The following is a 25,586-nucleotide window of genomic DNA, read 5'->3' on the forward strand; positions in this document are numbered from 1 at the left end:
TACAGGGAACGCCTTTTTCAATGCAAAAAATAATGAGCTTATGGATGAAAAGACATCCGACAAAAGCCAGGAGCAGATAAGTATGCAGCTTAAAAGATAAAAACAGCGGATTAGCCAAACACCAATGACAAAGTTATAAACCGATCAGGAACCAATAGGAATGCAAGCAAAGGCCAAGAGCTTTCTCTTAGGTACGAACCCAGGAAGAAAGAATTCAATTGGACAAAGATTAAGCTGAAGCTTAAACAAAAAGAAAAGAAATTGTCAGTAACCGTGAACCGCAAGAAAGGAAAGGCTAAATGGAAAACCATGAAATAAAATAAACAGAAACAAAAAATATTCGAAAAAAGGAAAAATAAAGATAAATAGAAGAAAATGGGAGGGGGGGTGTCAATCAAGACAAAAAGGTAAAAATAAACAAAGGAAGATCGATAAAAATGAATGGGAAAAAAGGGGGGGGGATGGGGAAAGGACAGTAAATAGAAGAAAATCAGAATCAGTTTGAGAGTGATGAGGTTTTATCTATTTTAAACTCCATTGATCCTCATATTCAGTTTTCTTGTGAGAAAGAATGGAATAATTGCATTTCATTTTTTGATGTACTTGTTTCTCGTACTGAAATTGGTTTTGAAACTACTGTTTATCGCAAACCTTTTGCTGTTTCTTTACCTCCTCATAGACTATCGTCTCATCCTCCAAATCAAAAATATTCTGCTTTCAATTCTTTTGTTTATCGCGCAATTAATATCTGTTCTTCGTCTGAACTTCTCAAAGTGGAACTTAATTATCTTAAAGCTGTGGCAATTGATAGAGACTATCCGCCGACTTTGATTGATTCCATTTATAAAAAACTTTCAAATAAATCCCAAACTAATGTTCTTAACCGAACCTTCATCAGAAAGAATTTGGTTGTTTTGCCTTTCTTTCCATCTGTAAGCTATCAGGTTGCTAAGATTCTAAAACGTTTCCAATTCCAGGTGGTGTTCTCTCCTATTAATAACTTAACTTTCTTTCTCTTCTCTTAAAGATCCTATTCACCCTCTTAATTGTTGTGGAATTTATAGAATTAATTGTAGTTGTAAACTTGCCTATATTGGACAGACTCGGCGTGCTTTAAAAATTTGCTTGAAAGAGCATCAAAATTATGTGGAAAAACAACAATTAAATAAGTCTAGTATTGCTCAACACTGTTGGGATTCGAATCACTCTTTTGATTTTAACTCTTATCAGATTATCCAAAAATGCCCCAATTCATCAGATCTTGACTTTTGGGAATCCTTTCATATTTTGAGGAACAGTTCTAACTTAGTTAACGATCTTAGTGCAGTTCCATATTTTTCTAACATTTGGCTCGCATATCTTTAATACTGTCCTTTCCCCATTCCCCCCCCCTTTTTCCCATTCATTTTTATCAATCTTCCTTTGTTTATTTTTACCTTTTTGTCTTGATTGACACCCCCCCCCCAATTTTCTTCTATTTATCTATTTTTCCTTTTTTCAAATATTTTTTGTTTCTGTTTATTTTATTTCATGGTTTTCCATTTAGCCTTTCCTTTCTTGCGGTTCACGGTTACTGACAATTTCTTTTCTTTTTGTTTAAGCTTCGGCTTAATCTTTGTCCAATTGAATTCTTTCTTCCTGGGTTCGTACCTAAGAGAAAGCTCTTGGCCTTTGCTTGCATTCCTATTGGTTCCTGATCGGTTTATAACTTTGTCATTGGTGTTTGGCTAATCCGCTGTTTTTATCTTTTAAGCTGCATGCTTATCTGCTCTGGGCTTTTGTCGGATGTCTTTTCAGCCATAAGCTCATTATTTTTTGCATTGAAAAAGGCGTTCCCTGTAACGCCGAAACACGTGTCTGCTGTAATTTACAAATTTGTGCTTCTTCTAATGTTGTTTTGTCTTACTTTACTGTTCAGCACAAACGTATTTATTTATCTTAACTTGGATGTAATTCGATAAATTTTCGAATAAGTTTGACAAAAGAATGAGCGCATAGGTTCCAAAAAAAAAAAAAAGATAAAAATTAGGAAGAGTTGAAAAAAATCATTAACAAAGTTATTAATTTATAAGCAGTACGTTCATATAGTAGACAAGACAAAAATGAGTGAGTTGCAGAAAAGGATGTAATTGTAATTCAAACTGAGTAAAAAATCAGGATTGATGCATGAAAAAGTTTAATGCTTAAATTTTACTTCAAATGCAGAAAAGTTAATGTATGTACTGTACTGCTGCAGAATACCACTAATAACGCTCTCTCTCTCTGGTGCTAAATTCCCAAACTCGCTAGCTTTAAATCGGACTTGGATCACTACTGATTTCTCCAAATCATGAATTAATCTAATTCCAAGCCCACAAACTCAGAAATTAATGTTGCATTTCCGACTTTGTGAATTTGTCATTGATTCATTAGTACTATGAGCACTTTTTTCTTTGAACACTGTCCAGTTTCAGAATTAAGTTCCAACATATACATGCAAAAAGCAAAATATTAGACATTGTGAAATTACAAACACAAATATTTCTGTTTAGATGACATAAAATTAAGTAATTAACTTTATTTACCTCACATTTGCCAGCTGCTTTCGACTTTCCAGAATTTTTTGCTTTTTCTGAGACTCTTTGGCCTTTTTCTGAGTTTTCAATTTTTGCAATCTAAAATTATAAATACAGCACATTTTTACAACCCAAGAAAATCCAACCAGCTGCAGCATAAATTTTCAGTCAAACTTATTTTTATCTTTCAGAGTTACGAAAAACTAAGGCGTTATGAGAGAAAAATAAACCACTGGTTAATTTTATTGCAATCATGAAACAAGTACATGTAGTTTCCACTGCTAGTACAATAGAACCTGGTTTATCCGGCCCATGTTTATCCGAATCATATTTGTAGTTTAAAATTTATTTTATGCTCAAACAGATTAATTTATGATAGCAAGAACATAACTATAAGATAAGTACGCCAATCATTCACTTTTTACTTTGATTAAATATACAGCTCCTACATAGACTGTACAATAAATCATGTTAATCTAACAAACATCACTAAAGCTGAACTGCATTGATAAAGCATTAGATTAACTTCGTATTGTTTGAAGATAGTGGACACAAGCAGAATTTTCTGAAGATTGGAATTTTCAGAAACTATAAGGAAGTTGGAACTATAAGGCCTTCCACCCCCTCCTATAAAAATTCTTCAAATATGCACAGAAAATCATTGAAATCATTGAAAACAACCATTTTAAAAAACCTTTCCTTTTTTAAAATTAGCTTTTTTGTTTTAAAATGTGTTACCAGCTCAAAATTTTCAGGAAACGCCAACCCAAAACTTTCGGATTGCAAACATCCCTGAAAGACATAAAACAATATTTTTGCCACAAAATATGATTTTTTGTCAAAATGAACTGTAATATGAAATAGAGATACTTTTTCTTGCATGATACTGTATATTTGAACTATTCAGTGAGACAAAAAATAAGACTAGCAACATTAATTTATAATTGATAACAAAAAGATCAACAAGCTTTGATTCCTACAGTGAAATAACTAGATTCACAAACTCATTCACTCACTCTCTCTCACAACGGCCGACATTCATGACTACCAATGGGTAGACAACAGTTTGAAAACCTTTTTTATATTAATTAAAAATGCTTACTCTTCAGGTGTAAGAGGCTTGAAGTTTGCAGGATCTTCAGAATACAGCTATAAAATGCAATAAAAGCACATTAATATAAAAGTGTACAAAACAAATTTCTGATATTAATTAAATGAACAATTTAAAATTAGTGTCTCAGGTAGGTTAAACATTAACATAAAACAAATTCCAGGTAGAGCCATGGTTACATTTTTTTATTCTTGTATTTATTTGAAATACTAACATAAAAAGCAATTTTAAGTTTTTAAAATGATAACTTATAAAGAATTACAGACTGTCTGGATGCAAAACAGGCCTTTATTTATTTCTTACAAATGACAACAATCAGTTTGCTTTTAAAACAAAGCAGTTAAGCCTTTTGTTGAGCAAATCTACCCAAGTGTGATAGTTGTTATTACTTTTATGCAGTTGTTTTTTAGTAAAAAAAAAACAGTTTTTGATATTACATGTATATCACACTTTATAGAGGAATTCTAAATTGTTACCTAGTCAAATTGATATTGAATTTCCTCTAAACAGGGTTCATACTCTACTTTGAAAATTAAATTTAAGGAGATTTTAATTAGGTTTGCAGGAGTTCATTTTAATTTTTCAGGACTAGTTTCTTTAAAGCTGCATTTTTAAAAACGTATTTCAGAAAACATATGTACAACTCTAATAATATTTATTTTTGCTTTTATACAATATATTTAATACAGAAACATACTAAATTTATAGTAAAATATGCATTTACTGCTTCTTAGACGTGAGCTGTCTCCGAATCTAATTCAAATATGGGAGGGGGGGGGGGGTAACTGTTGAAATATGTTTTATTTTCAAAATTAATAAAAAAATAAGTGATAATGAGTGAAAATTAGTATTTTCCCGAAAACGAAACAGGTACTAACAATTTCAAAACCAAAAAAAAAAAAAAAAAGACTTTAAAAAATAAAATAATTGCTAAAATAAGAACTATAATAAGCCAACAGAAAGTAGTAGAGGTCAAAATAACTTTCAACTATCAAAATAATTGAAATATTTACAGGATACAAAACAACTAATTTCAAACACAACAAACAATTTTCGGCGAAGCTTGTGTTTGATTTTGGCATAAATAAGTAACATATGAGTAACATAAGGTTACTCATAAAAGATTGAAATACAGAAAATTCAGTTAAATATTATGGATCCTTTTGAAAAAAAATGTACAAAATATTTTAATCTTCAAAACAGATCAAAATTTTATAGACCATCTCAAAACTTTTGTGCGACTCTGTGCTGATAAACATAGAAAACTGACAAATTTTAAATTTTAAGAGTTTTTCATCTAAAAAGTATGAAAATTACAATTCTAGGAAATAGTGGTACCACTGTTTAACTATTAAGTTGCTCTTTCATCTATTGTATGAAATATGTTATGTTTATTCATGTTAAGTAAATAATATCTACAAATTTAAAATAAAATTTTGAAAAAATGATTTAAATAAAAAAGATTTTTTTAATGCAAAAATTACAAACCCTGCTTACTACTGATGTTATGTATGTATTACAACACTTTAAAAAGTTGAAACAAAAATACATTTCAGCCAGCGATTTCGTACTTAACTGACTTTCGACACTATTAAAGAGCATGAATTTTGTTAAAAACTTTTCAATTTAATGATTTTAATAAAAATATAAATGAACTTAATTTTTTTTGCCTCTTTGCAAAGCATAGTAAGCATCATAAATGCAAAAAATCTTATACCCGTGGCAGATGCAAAGAGATTGCGTTTTTCAAAGTGAACACGATAAAAGTATAAAGAACGACACATAAAAGAATTTAAGTAAATTATTTTAGAATTGCATTTTGGAGCTCTACAATAAACGCATTATTAATAACAATCGACGTAATTGAAGCAAAAATCAAATTAAACCAGCGATTTACATTTTAACTTTTAGACTCTCATAAAGGACACAGAATTTGGCTTGAAAATTTAACTACGTGATTTTTATAAGAATAAAAAGAAATTTCATTTATTTGCCCTCCAAAAAAGCCTAATCAGCATTTAAAAAAAAAAAATTCGATTCTCATATCGGATGCAAAGAGATTGTATTAATCAAAATGAAAGCATCAAAAGTCTAAACATGGCACATAAAAGAATTTATTAAAGCAAAAAAACTTAGAATGGTACTTAAACATGTGTACAAGGTGTTATATTGTTAATAATTATCGGCATAATCGTCAGAAAATTGAAAAAAATTACTGCGTTACAAGGAATGTCTTTTTCAGTGCATAAAATGTGAGCTAAAGAATGTAAAGACATTCAACAAATAAATCCGATTTTTGTCGGATATCTTAGCTCATATTTTGTGCATTGAGAAAGGAATTACTTGCAATGCCAAAACACGTAACTGCACTGTGCTTTTAACATTGTTTTATTTCCTTTTATTTTTTAAGCAAAGGTATTTTTATATTTCTTATAACTAATTTTTGTTTGTAGCAAAAATCCATTTTTAATATAAAAATTCCATATTTTCTATACTTACTCTTTTGCACAATCTTTAATAAATAAGTTTTTAACTTTGGGGACATTAAAATAAAGATTTATTCCATTGAAGCATTACAAACTTCATTATTCTCAAAATTTAAATTTGGCTTGTAAATAATTGCAGAATATTGTATGTGATTGCACTTTTTTATAAATTTTAATATCTGTTTTGGACAATATTCAATTTTTTACAACTACTCGGTATTGGCCGAGTACCGAGTACTCGGCAAGTTGGCAGAGTAGGCCGAGTACCGAGTAGTTACCGAGTACTCGGTACGTCTTTAGTTTTTGTAAATCTTTGTGTCACAACAATTTCAACAACAAAACGGGGTTTGACTGTACATGATTTGATAACTGATGAATCATGGTAATATGTTATAATTGCATTAATACACAGTGCTCGATTTCAGGCGGAACGGCGTTCCGGAACCTCTCTCTGTAAAAAAACTAAATTATTTGAAAACAGTTAAAATTCTTTGTCAGTGAGTAGACTCATCCGCCGCGGCGCACGTGCAGTATAGCTTCCTCCCCTCCAGGTTAGAGATAGACTCGTCCGTCTGGCGTCTATTCCCCATTTCGTTCATCACTAGATGCTCAGTTGCTCAGTCGTAGTCCCGTAGTCAGGAGTCCGTGTTGTCCTGTACTGTACTCTACTACGCGCTACCCACTTGCACACACGGTCGTCTTTTATTTATCTCTGTTACGTTACTTAGGTTAGTTGTGTTGAAGTTTATCAATGTATGCGAGTGTGATTGTTGTGAAATAAGATGAACAAAAAGTTAACCGATTTTTTTTTACCCTCGGGTGATACTAAGAGACTTAAGCGAACCATTGATTGTGAAGACAACCTCACGCAACCATCTTCAACGACCTTACAACTGTCAACTAGCACTGAAAAGGTAACCAGTTCAGATTCTGACGAACATCACTCTAAAGAACAAGGACAAAAGGTTGAGTGTAACGACAATGCCTTGCCAGATTGTTGGACTAATTTTCAAAAAACTGATTTTTGCGAAAAATATGACTGGTTGTTAATTAAAAATGGAAAGTTAGGATGCAGTACTTGTAAAGAAGTAGGGATCTTATCTGTTAAGAAAAAAACAGGTATGAAAATTTCAAAAGAATGGGCAAATGTTGAAATAGACAGTTATGGTGACACTAAACAGAAAAAGCAAACGTCTTTAAGGAAAAAGATTTTTGACCACAAAGAGAGTGCTGGTCATAAGGCAGCTGCTGAAATCCTAATCGAAAGTAAAGACGGAAAACTGGAGAAAACTATTTTGAGACAGAACTCTCATGAAAAAGAAATAACGGGGAAAATTTTACGAACGGCGTACAAGGTTGTTAAAGAAAATCAGTCTTTTAACAATTTTGAAACGGAAGTTGATTTGCAAGAATTAAATGGGATTAACATGGGTCGCATTTTACACTCAGACAAAGCCTGTGCTAAAATTGCTTTGCATATCAGTAAGGAAATGAAGAAAACCTTTGTAGATGAAATCATTAAGAATGATACAAAACTTGGTTTGATAATTGATGAATCCACGTCCTTAAGTAATAAGTCAAGTTTAATAGTATACGTTCGGTGTTCTTTGCCTAAAACCGGTATGAGTGGCTCCACTAACGTCTTTTTGGATCTAATAGAACTAGATGGCGTTACTGCTAGAGCTGTTTTTGACTCTTTGATGAACTGTCTTCGGTCTAATGGACTATCTGACGTATTTTTAAGTAATAATTTAACAAGCTTAACTTGTGATGGTGCTGCTACTATGATCGGTAAGCACAAAGGCGTTGCAACATTATTTCGTGAGAAATTTCCTTCTGTTATTGTTTGGCACAGTGCAAACCATAGACTTGAGCTGTCAGTGTCAGACGTTATTAAATCTGTTTCAGAAGTTAATAGGTTTAAATCTTTTATTGACAAACTCTATGTTGTCTATCATGCTTCACCAAAGAACAGCAGGGAACTTCGAAGCTGTGCAACTCTTTTGGATACAGAAATGTTAAAAATTGGAAGAGTCTTGAGCACCCGTTGGGTGGCATCTAGTTTTAGATCTGTGTCAGCTGTTTGGACGTCATATGAAGCATTAGTCGAACACTTTAAAGAAGCTTCAAATGACCCATCTAGAGACAGCAAAGATAAAAGTACTTTTTCCGGACTTCTTAACAAAATCACAGAAACTAATTTCATTCTAGACCTGGGATTGATGGCAGATGCTTTGCAAGAACTTTCAGAACTAAGTGAAGCTTTACAACATCGTAATGCAGATTTGAACTATGCGAACAGAAAATTGCTAATCACAGTTGGTTTATTTGAAGAAAGAAAAACAGTTCCAGGGTCCTACTCAACAATGGCTCAAGAAGCAGTAAACAACTTGTCTTTTTTCGGAGTTCCTCTCCACACAAAAGAAGGGAGATCAGACAATCAGCCGTTGAACCCCAAAATATTTTACGAGGCCCTTAAAACTTCTTATGAAACGAGACTACTTGATGACAAAGATGTTGAGTTAGCTACAACTCTTGAAGTTATGGATACCAAAACCTGGCCGACGAAACTCCCAATAACTTTTGGGGAAAATGAAATGAGGAAACTTGCTTCCAGGTTCAAACTTAACGAAAGACAGTTAATTACAGGTTTACGCGAATATATCTACTCCAGAGAGTTACCAGAAAGCCTCAATCCTGTAAAACAATCAATTGACTCGGTTGCCATTTCATCAAGTGAATGTGAAAGAGGATTCTCTCAGATGAACTTAATAATTACACCGCTGCGATCTTCACTCAACATAAGAACGGTTTCTGGCCTGATGTTTTTGAAAATAAATGGACCTCCTCTTAGACTGTTTGATCCAGAGAAGTATGTTAACTCTTGGCTGGTTTCTGGACACCACTCGGCGCTAGCTGTCAAGAGTAAGGAAAGATCAAGAGAAGGCAAATACGAAGAAAACATGATGAAGTTTTGGAGTATATTTTAAGAACAATTTTTGAAACAGTTATGTTGTATTGTTTTACTGCTTTTCATTATGTTTATTAAAAAGTTTGAGTTCAATAAAATATTTCTTTCTTTTTAACCGAATACTCCCTTTCTTACGTGGTTGGCAGTTTGACTTGTTGATTGACTGTGTTAAAGTGTTGATGTTGCTGACTGAAATTTCTTCTTACTTGATTAGTCAAAATATTTGTTTCAAGCCTTACTTTTTGAACACTAAACTATTGTTGATTGAGAAGTAAAAACAGCCTAAAAATGCGTAATTTTAAACTGAAATTTTGAAAATTTTCCGAGAGCCCCCGGACCCCCCTTTAGCTGGGGGGGGGGGGGTATGGATACCCCTCAGACCCCCCGGTGTGTCCGCCCTTAACAGAGTTCCGGTATCTCAATTTTTAGAAATCGAGCACTGTTAATACAGACCCAAGTTGCTCACAATATTTTTACAAATTATGATTCTCATTCATATGATTTTCTGCTACTTCGCTACGTATCTTCAGTAACCGATCAACTGATAATAACCGATAAATTTAAAACCAGTGTTTTCTCTTGCACTAAAGCTGCTTTGAATGCGATAATAGTACTAGATGAGTATCTTTCATTCATTGTATAAAAATATATGAAAGTTTTTTTTTTTTTGAAGAGTTGTTTACTATTTGAATTTGTTTACTGTTTGGTTGCAGAATATTTAAGTTTTCAGGCAAACCGAATCTACAGTATACTGAATGGTAACTGAATATTTGGTACAACATTACTTTTTAGTACATTCAACTTCAAAATGAATTGTATAAGACCTTACACTGCACTCTGTTGATCAGTTATAATATCAGTTTTCCCTTTTTATTTTTCAAAAGATGCCTGAAACATTGTACATGGCTAATTGTGCAAATCTAATAGTTCTAAGGTTAGAGTTTGGAAGATACTATCAAATGCCGAGTTGAATTTGTTGAAATTTCCCATCCCATATTGTAACATTTCATGCACTATAGTAAATTATAGATATCTTGCAAAGTTGTATACCAACCCGTCGAAGGCTGTTTGCGCAAGTCACCTTGGCGAGTAGTATTACTAAAACAATACAAAAACAAGAATCAATAGTTCAAATTTTGTTTTAAAATGTTTTAAGTCTTCTGCTTACTTTGCGACACTGAGGACAAAGCCCATTTTCATTGGTCCTTATTCTATGCCAGCAGAAACGACAGATCTAAAACATTAAATGAAGTTTAAAAATTTAGTCAAGAAATTACAGACATAGTACAAAAAGTTGATAGTTATCTAAAACCACACAGAAAATGTGCATGTGGTCAATCTTTAATATATTATTCAATAGCCAACACTTTAAAAGATCTTTTACACAGAAAGTCATGTAGTAAAATTATTTTAAGATTTTTAACAAAAGGCAGGGATGTGCGGACTAAAACTCGCTTTGGAAAAAGGAAAATCGTGAAATTCGACAGCTTAGAGCAGTAAAATTGTAAATTTGGAGCAGATTGCATCAGTAAAAACTTAAATTTTGAGTCATTTAGGAACAACTAGGATATTTCACACATAGAAACATGTGTGCAACATAAAATAGGAGATTAAAGGTGCAAAAAACCATAATTCCAAGTAATAATGGAAGCTATCTTTATCTCAATTTTGATTATTTTATTTGACAAGTCCTGTCCTGTCCCACTTTTTCTTATTTTTTCTGATTTAAATTTAGTTTATGTGCTTATTTTACTTCTTAATACATTACTGCTATACGGTACATTTAAGTTAAGTGCTTCACTTCTTAAAATTTGTTTACTTTATGTAGTTATATAAACTATAGGTAAGATACTTGTGCAGAATGCTCAAAAATATAGTCAAAAAAGCTTTAAAAACACATTAATTAATTTCATATAATAAAAATAAAAAAAAAAAAGAATGATTAAAAAAACTTTGCCTCAACAAATTACAAGTCAGTTTTAAAGAGCTATTAGTTAATCTATAAATTTTTTTTATTGGTATGTGTGAGTTATTAACTTATTTTTTCTTATACATAGGTATATATGTTATACTGAACTACTTGATTAACAAATCTGAAGATCAAGAAACGGCACTATAATTTTTTATTTTTTAACTGTTTCATAGTAAACAAATAATGACATTACAATAAAAAAATTAATTTTGAGAAATGTCATAAGAAAAGGAAAAAATTTTGAAGCACACTTGATAAAAAATATGAAAATTGTGGAAACAAAATAATGAAAAAAAGTTTAAAAAAAAGAACACAACAAAATTACATTTTATTTATTTGATAATAGGGGCACATTGAACCGAAATTTTAAGCAAGACTAAAAATATCGCACACATGCCTGAATTTAAGGAATTTGCTATGATATTTTCATTATCATAGCATTAGAATCCCCAGATTTTTGCCTTTTATTGCTATCTTAAATATCTTCAATCAAAATTACAGATTAATTTTACTTTCTAAAATCTTTTCAAAACCCAAGATAAAGACTTGTAAAAAATATTAATTTTTATTCTCTTTTACAAAAAAGGAGGTATTGTATTCACAAAAAAATTTCACTCAAAATTCGGCCTTAATTTCCATTTTGCTCACTCCCGAATTAATGTAGAGTTTTTTTTTTCAAACTGACCACAAGCGGATAGGCGCCTAAGAACCTATAGACACCCAAAATATCCATTTTGACATTCCCCGAGTTGATTACAACAACTTTTGTCGTGACGTTCGTACGTATGTCGCATAACTCTAGAACGGTACGTCCTAGAAAGTTGAAATTTGGCACGTAGACCCCTATTGGGGTCTAGTTGTGCACCTCCCTTTTTGGTTGCATTCAGATGTTCCAAAGGGGGTCTTACACCTTTTTTGGGGAAAATCAAAGTTAATTTTAATGCAAACTCAAGTGGTGTTATAATTTATGCAAACAATTGGCAATATATCGCCAAGCTTTTGGTCGCCAACTTGGCGATTTTTTTTTTTAATTTTAAAATCTGGTTTCCATTTGGCCATTGTTGATGATATTTAGAGAGTTAACTATTGAATAACGTTAAAATTGCCAATAATGGGGAAATAACTTTAAATTGGTGTAAAAGGAAGTCACGTGATGCATACATACATCAGCTCGTTACAGATGATATTGGCTTAAATCAATGTGGATGCAACTGGATTGACATTTTCCAGCGGGAGTGGCAAAAAAGACTACTTTACAAGTCCCCTATTACCGAAAATAAAATATAATAATGGTTGAAAGTAATAGTCAATACAAAATCATTGCTGTCAAAGTGGTCGAATCACATAGTAAATTAAAAGGATTGTTTTTTGCAAAAGAAGATGCAATCGCATTTTGAAATGTGTAAAAAAATGGGATTAACTGAAAAAATTGTAAAAAATAGCTCCAAATTGATAAACTTTATGCTAATCTGAAAACACTGCCAAATATAATGAAGCGACTGCAATATTAAATGCATAACCAAAATTTAGGGAGTAAGTTTGTTTGATTTGGCGCAGAAAAGTACATTTAGCGGCCTTTTGTAGCAGCTCAACGCAGGATCAGCGATTGGCACATTCCTGGCCCTAAATCTTTCTTGGCTAAATTATAACACACAACCATCATTGTCTAAAGATCTAGACTAGAATATTAATTCTTAGCATTGGGAAACAAACCAAAATGTAAATAGTACTTTTTATGCATTATATACAACTTCAACTGAATTTCTTCTTTTTATTTAAGCTGTTTATTATTTTTTAAAAAAATAATAAAATTTTGTTAAAGTACCTTTAGTCAATTGGATTTTGCCCTGAATTTATCAAATATTTTTACAAATAAATATATGGAGTAAAAACAGAAATATACCTAACTAACAATTACCTCTTTAGTTATTTCAGACAAATGTCTCATTAATTAAAAAAAGCTAATTATTTTTGTTTGATACGGGATAAGGCTGTTTGTTACATACAGGACATATGAATTGAGATCTCAAATCCATGAAGAATTTTAATCTAAAATGAGCATAAATCATGTGAGTTTAATAAATTTACTATTTAACTAGTGTAAAAAAAAATAAATATATATATTTTTTAATATTTTAATTGCTATTCCATTTAAATTAATAAATTCTAGTCTACATTTGAAAAAGATGAAACATTTAAAAATAAACCAGAACATTTAGAAAATATAAATTAGTGTAGATCTAAAACAAGTTTTTATATTAGTCCTAAGACATTAATAATGTTTTTAATTTTTTTGACTTCTGTAGGTAGTGAAAAATGTCCACGGCTATTAATTGGACTAGGTGATTCGCTGAGTTTAGCCAAGATATTTTTTTTAAGGGTTCTATCTTTTTCTGGAACATACGGCCAGAAAAATTTATCTCCTACAGGTTTCAAGAAGGATAAATACAAAATAATGATTGTCTATATCCTCTAGCACTCCTGGCCACCAATCATCATCACACAAGAATGACACCCAGTCTGACTTTTCAATTAACACAGAAAAGCTTTGTGCAACTGGTATAGACTCAATAGGACACAAAATTTTGATCTCTTCATCAGGATTTTTTTTTGTTGGAAAAAGAAGAATTCATCCAAATGCCAAGAGTATCCAAGTTTATTGGATGGGCAAAATGAATCATGTGTATTCCTCCTGATACTGAGGTGGCCATTTCACACGTTTCACGTAAATCAATCCTTAATATTTATATTGTGCGTTTCTTTTTTGACAGCTTCAGAAAATTATATTGTTTTATTTATTATATATTACTTCTGTAAAATATCTAGTCAAATGTTTCTATTTACCACTGCCCTTAAACTGTCCACTGCACCTATTCCATGTGCAGCTCCAAAAAACGTTCCAGTCAAACACTACAATAAGCATGTGGAGCATTAAATTTTGCATATTATATCTATTTTTGAATTGAGCTCCACAGCCATCAGACCTAAAATGAATATGACTAAATTTTAGGGTCCCTTTATAACTTAACCTAAAACTTGTGGTGTCATCATCATAGAATTTGAAGGTTTTTCTTCATGTATGGTCATATTTTGACATCTATTGTTTAATTCAATTTCTTTTTTCATAGCTCTTTGTGCTCTTATTCTTTTAGTTTCATATTTCCTTTGTTGGTATAATTCCATTTTTATAGTCATAGCAGACTTTTTCTTCCCTCTGTATTTTGTTAATTCTTTCCCTTTCTTTGATTTTAATAGACAAAAAGTTATCTACATCATTTTTTCTTTTCAGTCTGTTTTCTAGCTCTCTTTTTTGAAGTAGGAGCCATTGTTAACATTCCCAAATTATAATTATTCTTATATACTTTATATTAAAATTAAAAATATTAATCAATAGGTATTTAAATACCTATTCCATAATAAATAATCACAGACACATATCTAACTTTTGAAGACAATTAACTGATTTAAGATTATTTTTCAATTTTTCAAGCATGCTATATTCCAATTAATCATAGCTCTAGTCTGGCTAACCACTTCTGTTCATTTGTACATATTTTTGTAGCTGGTGCGGCCATATCCCAAAATGTATCTCAAAATTATATTTTCCCGAATTTGAAATTAAAATTCTGTCTTTTGTCCCGTAAGTAACGGCTTTGTTCCGTACGCATTACTTGCCAACCTTCGAAGAAAAAAAAACAGGAGATTCCACTAGAGGTATATAGCTGATTCACCAGCGACATATCTTTACAATAGAATTATTATATTATGCTTTTAAATAACATGGATACTAAATGGGGTTTTTTGCAGATGTAAGCTAATTGGTAGCAGCAAGAAAAACATACAGCAAAGGAAAAACCAAATTATAAGGAATGAATTGCTTTTGTACATTCCCTAGTCTCTACCAAAAAAGTACTACAAAAATTTAATTACTAAAATCCGAAAAAAAAAAAATCAATATTTCATGAAAATAAAGTATAAAATGAGTAGATATACGGTAGCACATGTTAAACTAACTTCAAACTTTCAAAATAATTGAAGTATTTTTAAAATGCAAAAAGTTTGAAATCTGCTGCAATTTTCGGCAAAGCACCAGCTTTGTTGAACATGCAATGTAGAAGGCTTCCAAAAAATTATTTTTTACTAAATGAGGTATTAGTTGGAAAAAGTCTCATTCCATGACATTAGTAGACTAGAAAAGGGCGCCATCTATTGAGGAAAAGTGAAACTTTTTGATGATTGAGTGAAAAAACTGAAAAACGGGAGAAAATAGTAAAAAACGGGAAATCGGGAGATGGAAGCAAAAAACTGGAGTCTCCCGTTAAATACAGTAGAGTTGGCAAGAATGCATACTTAACACAATTTAAATTTTCATCTCTTGGTTCTAAATAAACAGTTAGAATATTGTAATTGAATAAATTAAGAAGTTAGCTCAATAGTTGAAGGGAAAACAAAACACTGTTGTGTTGTCATCAGTATTATTGGTAAAAAAATTAAAAATAAGCTTAAAATTGTTATGTAAGGGACAAAAAGAAAAATAACATTGAAAATTTATTACTAAATATTATTTTAATATTTTTCGTATTATTTCTCTTAATGATACTATTATAGAGGTTTAGTAAAATATAGGCACTTTGAATTGAAATAAAATATTTTTTGAGTTATTTTTTGTTTAAACATTTAATGTCCCATACATAACAAATTATTTCATACGAGTACAAATATAATTCTCTAATTTTTATTCCATTCAAAATATATTTTTTCTGTTTGTTAACTTTAATAAAAGAGATTTCAAGCTTTACAATGATACATTACACTTATAGTTTATTTATTATTATTATTATTTTATTTAACTTGTGGAGCCAATTACTGTGAGATGACCCTTTTATGTGTTGTGAGAAAAGTTTTGTACACAATAAAATATATAACTAAGGCCTCACCTGATAACCACATGGGCATGGGAAGAAATTAGCATCATCCAATTCTAAAGCATCAAGACACAAAGGACACTGTTTAAAAATAAAAAGGATAGTTAAAAAACATTGATTTACAAAACAATGAACATAACAATACTTATAACCCCCAAAGCAGAACACTTGACGATATTCTGCAACTTAAATTATTTGACCAAAATTGTTCTACAAGTACTTCAAGCATTGTATGCACAAACAACCTATGTGACTTTTTCCACATATCCCCTAATTCAACATTTTCCCATACAGGTCATTTTTTCTTTTTTTATTATTATTTATTACAAAATTTTCTAAAATTCCGAACCTAGGTGTCAAATCATTTCTTTTTTTGTGTGATGTTCTGGTTCGGCATAAAGAAGCAGTTAAAATAATGTTAAAAAATTGCTAAATAAAATGAGTCAAGTTCGGGTAGCATGTAATAAACACTTCAAAGCTCTCTAAGCATAACTGAAATATTTTCAGGATACAAAAGGATTGAAATCTCAACCAAGACACGCAATTTTTGACGATAAACATATTCCAATGCTGGCATGTTTCCAAAACATACATTTATGGAGGAAATTGCAGTGGATGAAGAATGATTAGGAAAATTTTCGGAAAAGGGGAACCAAAAATGCTGGAAAATTCTTTTCAGATTTAAAATATGACATTTCTGCAGAAAATCTACAGATTTTCTACAAATATCTTCCATCTCAAGATATGATATTACACAAATTCCGCAGATTTCTTTAAGTTCAAAGTAAATCTCAAGCTCCTGGCAGATGAATTTATCGAATTCAACATTCTTCGCGAACTTTCTACCGAATTATCCTAATTTGCGAGAACTTTAGATTTTTTTTCCTAATTGAAATTGAGTATTTAATTCTAAGATTTAAGACTTATTTTTAACAAAAATTCAGGAAAAAATCAATATTATAATAAAACTTGATTTTTAAGAAATTAATTTTAAAAAAAGTACCAGAAACTCTCTCACTAAAGTCTTAGTACATTAACAAAAAAAAAAAAAAAAAACATTAATAAATAATATTTTCATTAAGTTAATATTTAGTAGAATATTATTCAACATCAACAAGAGCTTTTAAATGTCTGGGAATACATTTCACGAGATTTTTTTTTTTTTTTGCTATTTCTGAGCAAGTGTTTAACAACACTTTTACTGTTTTTAGTTAGCTTAAGCTTTCAATGTTAAATTTTTGTAATCTAACCTCCAGATATGTCCAAATGTGTTGTGCTGGGTATCTGGCAATTGAGGAGGTATTTTCAAATCTTGTGAACAATTTTTCAGGCACTAAGTAGAAACCCATGTGCTTCTTATCGTTATCTTGATGAAAAAACAAAGTTTAAACTTATCCAAAAACCAAAATTTTCGGCTAATAGTTTACAATTGTCCTTTAAAATATTTAAACTAACAGCAGAGTTCAACATTATTCCATTAATGAATTCCCAATTACAAAATTGTAAACATGTGTTCCATTTTACCCTATATTCAGGCAAAATTTAATGTAACATAAATACATAAATAATGTCTTCTTTTCAGATCTATTCAAACAGCATTAATCATTTTCCTTAATTTCCTTATATTATGAACTGATAGTCATCCATCTTTATATTATACAAATAAGAACACTTAAAGAAACAAGTAGGAGTAGTAGTGCAAAATTGGAGTTGAAAAAAAAGAGTAAGAAAGTTTAGGGCTCAAAAAATACAGCTCTTATATCACTTCTATTTTTACTCTTCAGCATAATTTTCCTATTAAATCAAAGGATATAGAATAATTTAAACATTAATTAGCTTCAACTGAAGTGTATTTCAAATGCCCCTATATGCAACCCCCCACCACAGACACAAATACATTTAAAAGAAAAGAAAAAATTGTTCTGGTTATGTATGAGGGAAAAAAAATATTCTAGAGAAATAATTGAACAATTTAGAGCTCATTTGATAATTTTTTTCCAACGAAAAAGGAAGCGCCATAATTTAATTATTAAAATCAAGATTAAAAGAATAAACAGTTAAAACAAAAGGAGTAGAAGCAGATTTAAGCTAGCTTGTAGCATAAGTGTGATCCAACTTTCCCAACAGTTTTAATATTTAAAAGATGCAAAAGGACTTAAACCTTCCACTTTGTATGCATTTTTTGGCAAAGCACAACAAATTTCCAGAAATATTTATACTAACTGCACTATTGATGGTGAAAATTAATTGAAAATTTTAAATAAGACAATTCTATCAATCAACTAAATTTAAAGACAATTTCTGAAGAAACCAAAAAAAAAAAAGTCTTTTTGGTTCTCGCCTCCCCCCCCCCAAAAAAAATAAATAAATAAAATTAAAAACTGAATTTTAAGAGTCATACAAATAAAAATGCTAACATAAACAAATAAAATCCTTACATACATTTAACATTCCAAATAACGGAATTTTAATAGCTTACCTCTGAAGCATGCTCGGTAAAAGCAGATTTCTTTTGACTCCCTGAAGAATTTTTGGAATTTTTAACTCTCTAGAAGAAATAAACATAAAACACTATAAAAAGGACACTACTCTTGAAAAATGAATGCAACATTATGTTAGAAGATTAAAATGAGTTTTTACTTTTAAATAAAAAAAATATAACCTTTTATCTTCAAAAAAATATAACATAGCAAAAAAACAGAAATCACTTTATAAATGCTTTCAGAGAAACAGAGCAAAATAAGTTAAACAAGAGGTCATTACATGTAATATACCAGACAGCTTGGTTATCACATCGCTGATTATTAGGTAGCTAGGGAGATTAATTTAATTTAACTACCAGTTTATTAGCACTCTCAGTTTAAATGAGATGACATTTGACTCCAGCTTGGTTATTCACTAATCCAGACTGATGAGTTCTAAAATGAATGAAACTGTAATCTCTGGATGTGATAATCAGGCTGTCTCATATTTTTCATGTAATTCTGCCTTAGCCCTGGCATAGGGGCTCTAACTTACTGTTAAATAGAGGTCATTAGTATTACACATATTTTAATGGTTTTCTGGTGCACATATTCCAGGCTTTAGGGATGTATTTTTCAGCTGATTTTTTTTTTTTTGGCTATAATATGTCTAGAAAAAACTCTTTTAGTGCTCATGGAAAATGTCAATTGAAAATTAAATAAAAAGAACTTCTGTACTACTCATGTTGAAATCATGAAGTAAAACTATTTATACTTAATCAGTTTCAACATATTTATCAGAAACATTTCAGCTCCTAAAGCACAAATTTTAAAGCTTTCAAACATTGTGGCATATTAAAACTTCTAAACTTGAAGAAATGATAAAGTTGCAGTAGCTTTCGTAAAGGACTGTGGCAGCCTGATCGGTAAGACGGACTTATGACCGGAGGGTACCGGGTTCCATCTTCGCTGGTCGAAGATCCACCGTCTTCATTAATGGTGACTGGGGGACGTTAAATATGTTCGTAGTCAAAAAGTCCTCCAAGTGAAACGATACCTCTGGGGTGCTGGATCAGGGATTGCTCGGTTTCTGGTCTGGTTCAAAAAGTCAGAGCCGTCTTCAAGGTCCCATCCAACTGGTTAAGCCACAAATAGTGGTAGGTACGGGGGACTCTGGACTGAAAAGTAGGTTTCGAATTCATTGTTAAAGCAATATGGTATACCCTTTCTGATCTCTTTCGCAGATTCATGATACCGGTATTTCTGAAGTGAAATAATACTACAGATGCACTGAATACCATATTTTGCTTAAAACCAAACATTGAACATCGGGCAATAAATACCTTTGTGCCGAGGAATAACAAAAAATATCCAACATTGTTTAGCACAAAAACAGATTACAGAATACACGTGTTTCGAGGTTTCAAGGAATTCCTTTTTCAATTCAAATGTGTGAGCTTTGAGATATAACCCAGTAGAAGGCTTTTACTGGGTGTCTTTACATCTAGGAGCTCACACTTTTGAACATGTTCCTTGAAACAACGAAACACTTGTAACTGTAATTTGTTTATTTGTGCTAAACAATGTTGGATATTTTCTGTTACTGAATATTGGGTCAAAATTCGAACCAAATATTTGGTTGAATATCGAATACAGTTAATTCCGGTTCAATGGGAATGGATCACTTTGGTCCTAATAATCCATTGATCCGATTAACCGGTGGTCCAATTTAGCGGCTTCCACTCTGTACTCGACTAAAATTTGTAACCTACAGTCGACTCTGATTATCCATGAAATTGGGTAGCACTCTAACCACGGATAAACAAATTTGCGGATAATCTGCTAATTGATTAAAAGCTACGCTTGTGCATGCAATAGCATATAAAGATCAATAACACTCGCACACATGTAAACTATAGCAAAAACGATAACAGAGTTTAAAAAAATGCATGTTAAAGCTAAAAAAAAGATTGTTCATTATTGCAAACTGATTACACCAGGGTTGGCTTTTTGCCGGCAGAAACTGGTTTTTGCCCTGCCGGTGGCAGAAACTGGTTATAACCGGTAAAAACCGGCAGAAACTGGTAGAAACTGGCAAAAACTAGAAAACGTTTTTAATAGCTCTAGTAATTACTTAATGACAGGCAATTAAGTAAAATAAAATATATAACTCATTTCGTCATTGCAAAAACTTAATATAATAGTTATTTAATAATTAGTGTAAAAATATGTTAAATAACAAGACTGACATTTCTAAAGCAAAGTAAAATTTATTGTAGTTGAAATTGCTATGTGTTAGAAATTTTAGCCTTGTAATGTTGTAAGTAACAAATTTTTCAGTTTGTTTATAATTATTTTGTTTGCATTTAATATAAAGTGTGATATATCAAATATTTAAATAAATACAGATTTTTTTTTTATTTCATTAAATTCTAAAATTCAGAAACTTGTCATTTTACACTTAATATAACTGAATAAAGCTATTCGCAAAGAACCAAAGAGCTCTCTCCCCCCCCCCCCCCAATTTTGATTTCTATGGAAAGCTAATAATCCAATTATATAAGTACTAACACAGTCTTCAACTTTGCTGTATGTAAGAAACAATATAATTGGTTAGATTCACTGACTCATAAATGTAAAGAGTTTCATTGGTTGAAACTAGGGGTGCAACATGGATGTCGATGTTTTGGAAACATCGATTTTTTTGTTAAAACATCGATGTTTTTAACATCGATGTTTTACTTTCAATGTTTTTGGACTATCGATGTTTTGGTTTCAATGTTTTTCCGATGCTGATGTTTTTGCATTTTAATTGAAAATTATCATAAAATTTTGCTCCAATCTTCTTGCTAGGTAATTAAGTTTACTAATGGAGTTGCCAAAAAAAAATAATTTTTTGCACCCGTTTTATAAGAACAATTTTTCTGCGTAGAGGATGATTTTTTTGAAGATGACTACAAGATAGTAAAAGATTAACTAGAGAGTAAAAAAGCGATCAAAGCTATTGGAAGAACCTGACACTGGTAGTCTGGTGCCAGAACTTGCAATCTATTTCAAGGCTCCAGTTCTTAAACTAAAGGAAAATCCTATACGCATTCGATAGTGATGGAAACTTCTGTTCCATCGAAAGAGATGTTTCTCAGACTGGTGGGATAGTCTGCGAAAAGAGAAATGCCCTTCTGGGGGGACAAAGTAAGGAAACTTCTTTTTCTCCAAACTGTCAACACCAATATTCGGGCTTACTTATCAATTTCCTCCAACAAGTCGTCCGTCTATTACCTTAAATTTGTGTTTAATTATTAACTAACAGTACAACACATATTTCTTACTCTTAAAAATTATTGTTAGAGTTAATTTTGTATTTTTAAAATAATTTACACAACTTTTTCTCATCATTCAACTGACGGTAAGTGCATGATGCATTTTTTCTTAGATTCTTTTTTGATGTAAATTTATTTTTAGTTTAATTCAGTTTGAAAATATTTCCTTATTACTATAACTAGGTTGTATTAACCGGTGCTTGTCTTATTATCAATTTTTGCCCAACTATAATACCAAGCTGTTGCGAAATTATTCTTATTAAATTATATTTATGATTTGAGGTTCAGTATTTTCAATATATTCGTCGGATACGTATTCTTTTGTATTGCTTAAATTAGTGTAGTATATTCAAAAATGTATGTTATACATTGATAAAAAGATCAATGTTTTAATTTCTAACATCGATGTTTTGATGGGATTGAAAGAATCTTCTCAAATTTCTCCTTTGTGCACAACAAATTAAGAAATTGTTTAGGTTAGAAACAGCGTCAAAACTTGTATTTTGTTACAGGCTGCTGCAGTGTGAAAACAATGTAAAATTTGATTTTGAATGGTGATAGTGTTGTAAATAAATTGTATTTGGGTTAATATTTAATTATTTTTCTTATACATTTTCTATTGTATGTCAGGAATTGCATTTATGTCATTTTTTGAGTTTCTGCCAGTTTCTGCCATAAATGTGGCAGAAAGGGGTTTTTGCCATGCCGGTTTTAACCGGTTTCTACCAGTGGTTTTTACCGCCTTGGCAGAAACCTGCCAACCCTGGATTACACACATATGTAAGCAAATCGTGCAAGCAGATTAACTGCGACAGATCAAGCTAGGTTACACCAAAAATGCATTAAGGCAGGGGATTTTTTCAAAAAATATCTTGGTTGCCCATTTACGCACCTTAGTGTAGGTCTAAAAACCAGGTTTGAACTAGTCAGGTTGCTGTGATCTCTAAAAGTTTGATGTCATTGAGGGGAAGGGGAATTTTTTTTTCGAAAATGTGAAGGGCTGCAGATAATCGGAAGTTTACTGCATAATATTTGAAATGAAAGCCAATTAAAACAGAAATTGTTTCTCTATTTTGGGAATTGCAAGTGCATTTCCATTTTACATCTTATTCTACACACATGGATAATTAATTTCTTTGATTGACATATGATTTTATAACTAATAATCATGGTTAACATGTTATACCATATATAAAGAATCTTGCATTTACCTTATACATATACAAACTCAGTGTTGCTAGTTAAAATAACATTAAATTACATTTTATTCAAGTGATTTTCTGGTATTTTAGTCTTTTCCGTAACTACTAAAGGATTTTTAAACTTCCAAGTCCAATGATTAATTTTGATTTAGTTCTTTTTGAACTATGTTTAATTATTCATAAGTTGTAAAGGTTTAGTAATGTGCTTCTTCCACTTCATTAATCATTACTTTACGTTTTTGTAAAAGTTAGTTTCAATGGTCTTGACACATTAACGCTGCCGCAGCTAGATTTTGTAGTTTTTCCATGTTGCCAAAACAAGGCAACAAGGAATCAAAAAAATAACTATGTGTGCATGCAAACAACAAATGTGTCAAATGATTGCTCTTTATTAGTACATTAGTGCAATTTCTACTGTGGAGGTGTTAATATGTAAGTACCATTTCAAATATAATTATACAAATGTATTTACACTACGAACAATGTATTCCAAACTTCAACTGCCTAAATACTCAAATTTCATTTGTCTCAATTGTACTGAATCGAGAAAAACCTTTTAAGTATAACAAATCGTAATTTGTTGTTGTTATAAGTTTGCTGTACTGCCTTGCTATTTAACTGTATACTTGACTAGATAATATTTAGCAACTATATAGAGCTTTGCAAATGAAGGAAAAGCATAGTGAACTGGAGAACTAACAATATCAGATATGTATGTAATTATAAGGAGCCTAGAAGAGAAAAATAATAAAAGTAAAAAAGATCAAATTTAGATCAAGTTCATTATCATAAATTTCAAATCAATGGGTTAACAAAACGCAAACAGAAACTCATACAGAGCAAGCAGAAACCGCTAAAAATGATATTAATATTAGAAAAGAACCATCTTTTAAATAGAAATTTAACTACTTACAAATAAATACTAAATCCGCAACTGTTCCAGACTGATGAGCCAAAATTATGCGAAACTGCAGTTTCCGTATTCGCTTACTATAATTGTTAACCCTAAATAATACAAAACTAGTTTATACATTTATTTAATGGGAGTATGAAGAGCAAAGGTTATTGTTTGACTGCTTGCTTTGTATTTTGTAGTTTTAAGAATCTAAATGGGCTAGATTGCACCAGGCAAAATTCATTTCTGTACAAAACCTGACAATTTCTAAGGTGGCTATCCCATATTCGCTGAATTAGGAAAAACACAGGCCTGTTGTTTAAAGGAGGTCTATTGCCCCTGATTTTGAAAAAAAAAATAGGTTTTTATTTTAGTGGGCAAAGTTTCTGTTGTTCATTAACAAAATTTGTATTCAATAAAAACCCTTTGCCTCTCCCCCTCCCCTGGAAAAATTCGAAATGTTTCGCTCGGGGGGGGGGGGGTGACAAAGAAACTCAACACTTGTGTTCAAATACTTGTCACTTTTGATATTTGATAAATTAAAGAAAGCACCCAATGATTTTGCACATGAATATTGTTGTTCATTTGAATTTACTCAACTTCTACTAACTCAGCAATCAGAATCTTCAAAATTTAAAGTCCATTATAAAGAACTTTCATAGTCTAATTTTACTTCAAGTTTTTCTGGCCACTAAATCAAAGGATTAATCAATGTTTTTCAAAGAATGAACTCTAAAAATGAAACTTGAAAAAGGCTATTTGAAATATGCTTTTCAAAAAGTAAGGCCAGTCTAATCTTTTTTTACCCTTTTTGTTTTGGCTCCTAAAATAAAACAATGCCATTTAATTTCATTCTAGACGCGTCGATTTTTTGTCACAGGCGTTAAAATGCGTACAAGAATATAATTACTTTGCTTTATAAAGAGTGCAATCAAAAATAAAATTAAAATAAATATGTCACAAATATCGCTCTGATTCAATTTGTGTTAAGAAACAACAAAAGCAAAATCAAAGCATAAAGAACAACTATTGATCACGTAAGAAACTTATTCTTCAATACGAATTGCAAGAGTTGAAATCTAATACTTAATTTTTCTGTCAAGTATGACGTAAAGTGAGTATGTGACGTTAGACAACAAAGAAGTGAAGCGGACCAAAATTAAATACCCCAAGTCAGATTTGTCTCATAGATTTGCTTTATCAATGAAGAATACATTTTTAACCTCAAACAAGCTATACACAACAATCCCAAAGCTTTTTAAAGGCAGAACAACCAAACTAGTTTTCAATCTCCTAAGACGCTTTTTTCCTAAATGCATAAATACAGACTTTTAAATGGCAGCCTTTTTGTACCAAAATCTAAGAGCTGATGTAAGTAAGTTATAGGAAACACATTGCAAACTTCAAAGCTCAAATTTGACTTGAAAGTTTATCGGGCATTTTTGACAAGAAAAGCTATTAAGAGATGAGGCTAGACTCCGTCAAAACAGAAGTTAATTATAATAGTGAGTACATACCATTGCGTGAATGAATTTCTCTGGCACTTTTCTATGATTAAAACTACCGCGCTTGCCTGCCTTCCTCACAAATTTACACATAAAAAGGGTAAATAATTTGACGTCTTAAATAACACTCTAGTCGTGTATTTCAACACGTTCGAGAAACTTTTTCAACTAAACAGATGGTT

General features: G+C 31.1%; 1 protein-coding gene across 2 annotated transcripts in view; it reads right to left on the bottom strand.

Moving 5' to 3' along the window:
• Positions 1-25,572, bottom strand: part of LOC129227064 (CCR4-NOT transcription complex subunit 4-like) — a 61,593-nt gene extending 36,021 nt beyond the window's left edge. For both annotated transcript variants that reach the window (XM_054861709.1, XM_054861708.1), the window contains exons 1-6: positions 25,417-25,572; positions 18,500-18,568; positions 16,033-16,101; positions 10,292-10,357; positions 3,658-3,704; positions 2,565-2,654 (exon numbers count right to left, since the gene is read on the bottom strand). In XM_054861709.1, the coding sequence (XP_054717684.1) occupies positions 2,565-2,654; positions 3,658-3,704; positions 10,292-10,357; positions 16,033-16,101; positions 18,500-18,568; positions 25,417-25,497 (422 nt within the window). In that variant the 5' untranslated portion in view covers positions 25,498-25,572. The remainder of the gene's footprint in view (positions 1-2,564; positions 2,655-3,657; positions 3,705-10,291; positions 10,358-16,032; positions 16,102-18,499; positions 18,569-25,416) is intronic.
• Between the last annotated feature and the right edge of the window lie 14 nt (positions 25,573-25,586).

The sequence above is a fragment of the Uloborus diversus genome, chromosome 7 (genome assembly GCF_026930045.1).
Source record: "Uloborus diversus isolate 005 chromosome 7, Udiv.v.3.1, whole genome shotgun sequence".
Lineage (NCBI taxonomy): Eukaryota > Metazoa > Arthropoda > Arachnida > Araneae > Uloboridae > Uloborus > Uloborus diversus.